The sequence below is a fragment of the Borostomias antarcticus genome (genome assembly GCF_949987555.1).
Source record: "Borostomias antarcticus genome assembly, chromosome: 4".
In the NCBI taxonomy this organism is placed as follows: domain Eukaryota; kingdom Metazoa; phylum Chordata; class Actinopteri; order Stomiiformes; family Stomiidae; genus Borostomias; species Borostomias antarcticus.
In genome coordinates this window covers 11,884,018-11,891,525 of record NC_140237.1, presented here as the reverse complement: position 1 = coordinate 11,891,525, position 7,508 = coordinate 11,884,018, and the positions used below count along the sequence as shown (strand labels likewise).

The 7,508-nt window shown below is 43.9% G+C and overlaps 2 protein-coding genes across 2 annotated transcripts in view; both read left to right on the top strand.

Moving 5' to 3' along the window:
- The first annotated feature begins 886 nt into the window (after nt 1-886).
- On the top strand, nt 887-2,784 carry rsl24d1 (ribosomal L24 domain containing 1). Its single transcript, XM_084437130.1, has 6 exons — nt 887-1,046; nt 1,397-1,510; nt 1,641-1,713; nt 1,976-2,039; nt 2,214-2,299; nt 2,421-2,784. The coding sequence occupies exons 1-6, from the start codon at nt 966-968 to the stop codon at nt 2,489-2,491; spliced, it is 489 nt and encodes a 162-aa protein (XP_084293256.1). The 5' UTR covers nt 887-965; the 3' UTR covers nt 2,492-2,784.
- Nucleotides 2,785-4,413: 1,629 nt separating this feature from the next.
- The window catches only part of cog4 (component of oligomeric golgi complex 4), a gene marked incomplete at its 5' end in the record, with an annotated part of 9,855 nt that continues 6,760 nt past the window's right edge, over nt 4,414-7,508 (top strand). The window contains 6 exons of the mRNA XM_084436576.1: nt 4,414-4,548; nt 4,734-4,816; nt 5,008-5,122; nt 5,263-5,437; nt 6,672-6,865; nt 7,042-7,147. Of these exons, the coding sequence (XP_084292702.1) occupies nt 4,414-4,548; nt 4,734-4,816; nt 5,008-5,122; nt 5,263-5,437; nt 6,672-6,865; nt 7,042-7,147 (808 nt within the window). The remainder of the gene's footprint in view (nt 4,549-4,733; nt 4,817-5,007; nt 5,123-5,262; nt 5,438-6,671; nt 6,866-7,041; nt 7,148-7,508) is intronic.

Below are 7,508 nucleotides of genomic sequence, written 5' to 3'. Positions count from 1 at the left end.
ATGTTGGTGTAAAATAGCCTGTCAAGATAATATGAAAATTACATTACAGTCATTTAGCTGACGCTTTTATCCAAAGCGACAATAACTTTAACAAAGGAAAAGCCAATGTACTACTAGAACTAAAGTGCATCTCCTTTTAAAACAAGTGACTAAGAGCACAATCTAGTGCTGAAGGCAAAGTGCAATAATAGCAATCTAAAAATACAATAGGTGCTTAAGAGGGAGGATCGTGGTAGTAGTACGTCTTGAAGAGATTAGTTTTGAGCCTGCAGCGAAAGATGGGCAGCGACTCTGCTGTCCTGATGCCGGTGGGCAATTCACCACTGCGGGGTCAGGACAGAGAAGAGCTGTGACCACGTCGATCGACCGCAGGGCCCTCGGAGTGACCGGGCAAACAGTTGCCCCGAGGTAGCAGAGTGTAGTGGTCGGGAGGGGGTATAAGGTGTTACCATGGCCTGAAGGTAGCAAGGAGCTGTTCCTTTAATTGCCCTGTAGGCTAGAGTCTTAAACTGGATGCGAGCTGCTACAGGGAGCCAGTAGTAGGCTAGTCGAGTGGCCAGCCTTGAACCCGGACAGGTGGGGGGGTCCAGGAGGTTGTTCTGGTGGAGATACCAAGATAGTTGGTTAAAGATAGCACATTCAAGTGTTTTCAATAAAAGGGGAAAGCGGTCTGTAGTTTTGGATGTCAGAGGGGTCGAGAGATGGTTTCTTCAGGAGGGGGGTGACTCTGGTAGTCTTGAAAGTGTAGGGAAAGCATCCTGATACGAGAAAGGTAGTAGGAGTGGCGGCAAGTTTAGTGAGCAGCTGGGGGCATGGAGGAATACCACAGAAGAAAAGAACGCGTCTACCGGAATTCGGAAGTGACGTAACTTCCTTTTAAGATCCTCACCAGCCCTCCTCGTGCTGCCAAAACATACAATTTCAACACACACAGCCTAAACAAGAAATAACAGAATTGTTGAACAATGAGAATTGAAAAATGTTACTTTTGTTCGGGACCCGTGTATCCCGGACACGGCACAATGTTCGTGCGGAACGATTGTAAGGTAAGATACCCCCTTCCTTATTCGATGGCCTTCATGCTAGGGCGCTAGCTAATGTTATCTTGTTAGTAACTAGCCATGCTAGCTAACCCAAGCTTATGGTGCTTTCACTATCAAATAATTACGCATTTCATGAGAAATTAGAGCAATTCGGTTTTCTAAGTAGCCTGTGTCAGGTTGATTTTAGCTCTTAATCATCACAATGTAGGCTACTGAATAATTTTTGCAAACTATTGTTGTGATGCGCTAATGAGTCGGTCAGTGTTATGATGCCCACCCTGATGCCCACCCTGATGCCCACCCTTTTTGTATGTGACGAGTTCAATAACAAATCTTCTCTCCGATCATCATAGAATTTCAGGTTTTGCAAATCAAAATGCCTCAGAAACTTCAAGAAGAAACGGAATCCAAGAAAGACCAGATGGACCAAGGCTTTCAGGAAAGCATCCGGCAAGGAGTTGACAGTGGTGAGTATAGAATATGGCCCAGAAGATGGGGCACTCAATCAATGAAGTTGTAAAGAGATAAACAAAACATGTAACAGAGAGATGAAACAAACAATTAATTAATTTTTCATGTTGTTTCTCTCTAACTCAGGATAACTGTTTAGAGTTTGAAAAACGCAGAAATGTGTCAGTACGATACCAGAGGGAGTTGTGGAGCAAGACTGGTAAGTGTTCTTCTCAAGCCCCTGCTTGCACCGTGAAAACGAAATGGTAGACAAATGTAATCTGACAAAGCCATATCCTAGTCTTAGTTATCTAGTTAAAGTATGGCTATATATTGTCTTATATTATCTAGACTATAGCAGCTGCAATAATGCACTTGTTTCCATTTTTGTGAATATTGGTGAATTAAAGATCAATAAAAGCACATATAGAGTGTATAAGAACCACTTAACTAACCACAATTTCTTGTTTTCTGTGTTTCAGTGGTGGCAATGAAGAAGGTGGAGGGAATCAAGCAGAAACGCCAGGCACTGTTCATCTTAAACAGGTGATCTTTGACACTGTCCTAAAACAGTAACCCTAGCAGTGCGGCAGCTGTATTGGAGAGTACTATTGGCTGCTGCCATGCTACCACACACTTTTTTTATTTGACACTGTTCCTATCATTTCTACTCTCACTCACTCTCACTCTTTCTTTCTTTCTCTCTCTCTCTCATCTCAGACTGCGGAAGGGGAAACAGCTGGAGAAGGAGGAGGCCATCATCGAAGTGAAGAAGAACATTCACCTCATCAAAGCACCACATGCTGGTGAGTTGTCTTTTAAATGTGTTTGTAGATGTTCCTTTATTGTGTAATCCAGTTGACCATGAATCAATTGACCATAAATCAATTGGGAATTTTGCTAATAAATGGTATTATTCTCAAACAGGGAAACCCAAGATTATGGAAGACAAGATGGTGCAGGAGTTGCAGAAAGACATGGAAATTGGGGATGTTTAGAGAGTCTTCCTCTGAGGTGCTCTGCTGAACTGCTGTGGCTGACTGAAGAACCAACAGGTCTGATGATCACCTACTGGAGAGAGACAAACTTTACTAAACAACAACACATGACCAGATATCTACAACAAAACTGTTAAGGTCTGCCTCATCTCCCATAGGACTATGGGAGACACAAGAAATTACTTCAACACAGTCCATTGATGCTCACGATATTGAATACCTTTGCTATGCAACAAAATGAAATTCCTTTGTTGTGAAATGTTGGATTAAAGATGCAATTAAATCCTTTCCAATTAAAATCTGTTGGTTTTTGTTCTTTTGGTGTCTTATTCCCCCACTTTGAAAATATGATGGTAAAAAGTTAAACTCTCAGGACCAGTCTCAAAGGAATCATCAGAATGTACAGGGAGAGGGCTATGGCGTTCTGTAGGTTTTGTAAAAGTTCAAACAGTATTGTCTGAGGAAGGTGCTCATTGGACACAGGCGGGAACAATCCGATGCAGTGCAAAAAAGGAAGTCCAAGGCAACTCTTTGAATTGAATATGCAGCTAGTTCATATTGAACAGACGGACCATGTTTCAGCCATCATCAGGGTGTAACAGTGATGTCATCAGGGTGTAACAGTGATGTCATCAGTGTAACTGATGTTATCAGGGTGTAACAGTGATGAAAGCCTGCATGGCTGAAACACGCTGGCCCGTCCCACTCTGGTCAATATGAACTAGCTACATATTAAGGGCTTTTAAATTCAAAGAAGAGTTCCCTTGAACTTCCTCTTTTGCAAATCATCAAGAATGTTCTTTTTATCAGATATTTTGAATGTACATTTTTGTCAAGGATGTGTGGCTGCTCCTTGTCTTTTTGACAGCTAAATTGATAGAGAGTCTCTATATATCTATCATACAAAGTCTTGTATGATTGACATGTATATCATTACCTCCGTCCCAGCAAAAGTAATGTTGGTGGTGTATGTCCGTTTGTCAGAAGGATTACGCAAAAACTACTAAAACGGTTTTCATGAAACTCAAAGTGTAGCATGGACCAATCTAGAGCCAATTACATTTTGGAGCGGATCCGATTCCTCGGAGCGATCCATGAGCCATTTCTTGGTTTGTTTATTAGCAGGATTACGCAAAAAATACCAGACTAATTTTCATGAAACTCAGTGGGCCAACTTAAAATGCATTACATTTTGGAACAGATCCACAGGGCAGATCCATGAGCCGCCTAAACACGGCCTAACTCCTCAGGATGACCTACCACCCATTATACTGTGCTTAAGTCATTGGTAGCACATCCTGTTAGGTAGAAAATGTCTATCAGAATGTCCTGCGACCCATTTTATGGTGTGTAGCGCATCCTGTCAGTTAGGAAATGTGGATTGCTGAATGAATTAACCACAATAATGGGTCATAGGGCATTCTGATAGACATTTCCTCTCTGACGGGATGCGCTACCCATGGTTTAAGCACAGTATAATGGGTGGTAGGGCATTCTGATAGACATTTCCTACCTGAATATCAGAATGCCCTATAGTGTGCTTAAACCAAACCATGGGTAGCACATCCTGTCAGAGAGGAAATGTCAAAATGTCTATCAACATTTCCTACCTGACAGGCCAACTTTTCACATCGGCCATTCACCTCCATTCATTTTTTAAACAAAACTACCAGACCAATTTTCATGAAACTCGGTGGAGAGGTGTAGCACGGGCCAATTTAGAACCCATTCAGTTTGTCACGCACAGACCCATGTATGCATTCAGGGTGGAGGTCTGTGTTCTCTGAGCACCATTTCTATTTTTTATTACAAGCCGATCACGGATGACATCACTCATGCGCAAAAGTTGTGCAGCTTGACGTCCGTCATCATCCGAAGAAAACACGGAAGTGACACGTTTTCTGTGTATGTGCGATCTAAAGATGGCGGAAAACAATCCCATAGCATTGAAGAGATGTGATTCTGCCTGTGTGTCCACAGTGAGCATGGAAGCTATCTCAGCTCTGACGGAGCTGGAGGACCTGGAGCGGGTCTACCAGCAGCTGTGTTCTGGGGAGGTGAGGTGGTGCTCCGTCTGCAGCTCGCAGTGGTGGACGATGCGTCCCTGCCTGTAGCTAGCATTACTAACTAGCTAGGCGCATCCATTTACAGCGATGCCTCAAAACCAGTGCTGATATTGATATAAAACAAATACTATAGTAAAGACATTTAAAGAAACATGTGGTGGTGTGTGTTCTGACAGAAAGAGGCGGAGACAGAGCTGGAGAAGCTGATTGGGCAACAGGGGAGCATCGACACCAAGATGCTGGCACTGCAGAGGATGGGGTTAGTGTGTGACCTGTTGGAGGTGTCTGCTTATTGGTCTCTGTCTGAAAACGATATATTGTGGTTTTCTGTATAGCATAGAAAGCTGAAGTGTGTGTGTGTGTGTGTGTGTGTGTGTGTGTGTGTGTGTGTGTGTGTGTGTGTGTGTGTGTGTGTGTGTGTGTGTGATCCTGTCTCTCTGCGGCCTTCAGGCCCAACCTGCAGCTGATAGGAGGAGACGCCAGCCAGCTGTCTGGGATGATCACCTTCACCTGCAGCCTGGCTGAGAACGTCAGCAGTAAAGTCCGACAGCTAGACCTGGCAAAGGTACACACACACTCACACACACTTTTCCATATAAATGCTGTATTACACGTGAACCCATGAGAGTACAGCTATGTTAGAAATCATGTGTTAATTTAATAATATATAATACTTGTATTTATTATCTTTATCTTGTTTGTTAGACACGACTGTACAAGGTTATCCAGCGGGCGGATGACATCCTGGATCTGAAGTTCTGTACGGACGGTGTGCAGACGGCGCTGCGCAACGAGGACTATGAACAGGCCGCTGCCCACATCCACCGCTACCTCTCTCTCGACCAATCAGTCATCGAGCTCAGTCGGCAGGGGGGAGAGAGTAAGGCAGCTCTAGCAGCTCGCCACATTAGGGACACACTTCCTGTTGATAACATTGGTCCTCATTCCTGAACATTTTCTTAAGTGTCTTAAATGTCTTCTTACGAACTTCGTAAGACCAACCTTAAGAAAGATCCCCGCCGGATTCATGAACGCGTGGAAATGTGTGCTCCCCTTCTTAAGTTGAATGCGCGTTCTCGTACACCTGAATTTGCATACACAAACGCCCCTACTACAGGGTCGTGTGCACACAGAATCCCCAGACAGCGCGGAAAAAGTTGAGACGTTCCCAATTGACATGCTTGATGTTCAAGGTCACATGCAAATTCGACGTTTTATTCGTCACATGCAACATACCAGTAAAATGAGCAGTGAGATGTTTCTCCGCTGGCTCTTATAACGTGCACACTAAGCTTAAGCAAGGTGGAAAAAAAACAATACAAAATAACAATAGAAAACAAGACGGTATATGAACTTTTAATACAAAATGCAAAATATATAGCCTACATGAAAGGGATTGGACGTGCTGAGAGCAGATGATTAAAGTGTACAGTTTAGTTAAATGCAAGAGTAGGCTACTTGTGGATCCTGATATGCCCTATCTATATTATGTAGGCCTATATTGTAGTTATGGATATCCACATGTTTATTTACAGAATGTAGATGTGTCCATTCTGACGACTATAGAATATAAGGTGCTGTTGTGCTGAGTCTGAGCGACTGAGTTTAGTGCTTATTTATTCATTCACTGCCATTTGCAGTGTCTGTGTAGGGCTTTTATTTATTTTAGCCAAGATGCCTCGTAGAATCATGACTATAAATGAAACGTAATTGGAAATGATACAAATATTCTCGTATTTATTATTATTATTTCAAGCCTAGGATGTCTGTAGAATTGATGTGAACGCAATCACCTCGGATTTCTCATAAATTCAGCCCTTGCGAACAGGCACACTCCAATCTGGCCTACCTACGACTGCATTTCCGCATTCTTAAATCCTGTTCTTAGATAAGAACAAACCCGAGATAAGAAACCATTCAGGAATGCCAGAATTGTCCCTGGAACTTCGTAAGTGGAGTTAAGAAGAAATTTATTATCAACTTCTTCTTAACTGAGTTCAGGAATGAGGTCCATTGTGCCAAACGGAACAACAACACGCATGTATACACGACACAACCATAAACATTGGCGTTTTGCTCCCAGTAAGAGCTGACGCAGGTGTCTTTGTGTTCAGGCAGTGCTGTGGATGCCAGCCTCGCCCTACTGCAGGAGGCAGAGCAGCGGCTTAAGGTCCTGGTTGCCGAGCGACTGGATGAAGCCATTGTCACGGGCGACCTGGCGCAGGTGGAAAGGTTCTTCAAGATCTTCCCTCTCCTGGGCCTCCATGAGCAAGGCCTGGCGCGCTTCGGACAGTACCTCTGCAGCCAGGTGTGTGTGTGTGTGTGTGTGTGTGTGCGCATGCGTATACTGTATACTGTATGTACAGTATAGAGTAACCTATACTTGTTCATGTGTTCTGGTTTCAATTTCAACATCTCATTTTGCCCTTTGCCTTCTTTTTTGCATTTTCTCTCTCTCTCTCTCTCTCTCTCTCTGTCACACAGCTGGCATCTAAGGCGGAGGAGAACCTGCTCCTGGCCTTAGGAGGAGATTTGGGAGAGAGGAGAGCATCTCTGGTGTTCGCTGATACGCTGACTCTGCTGCTGGAGGGTGAGAGAGAGAGAGAGAGAGACGTCACACGCCGCCTCTCTGGGGCTCTGGAAGCAGAGCATGTCTGTGCTGTGTGACTGGAGGTCCAGCCAGCACGTGTAGTTTGGGGAGAGTTGTGTGTGAATGTGGTGCGTCTGTGTCTGTATCCAGGTTTATTACACGGCTCTCTGAAATATCCTATTCTGACTGGGCAAACGACACATTGTACCGGTCAATTATTTAATCGATAACTGACATTAGGGGCAACGGCGCAAGAATGACCGCTGCTAGGGGCAACACTGTTCAACTGTTTTTATGCAGCTAATTTTAGCTAATTCGCTGGCAAAAGAAAAGGTGGAGGGCGTTACTACTACCATGGATG

Excerpts from the sequence above, each read along its gene's own strand:
- rsl24d1 (XM_084437130.1), top strand. The coding sequence starts at position 966 with ATGAGAATTGAAAAATGTTACTTTTGTTCGGGACCCGTGTATCCCGGA. Across the intron at positions 1,511-1,640 it reads CCGGCAAGGAGTTGACAGTG|GATAACTGTTTAGAGTTTGA; the intron begins GTGAGTATAGAA and ends TCTCTAACTCAG. Across the intron at positions 1,714-1,975 it reads GGAGTTGTGGAGCAAGACTG|TGGTGGCAATGAAGAAGGTG; the intron begins GTAAGTGTTCTT and ends TCTGTGTTTCAG.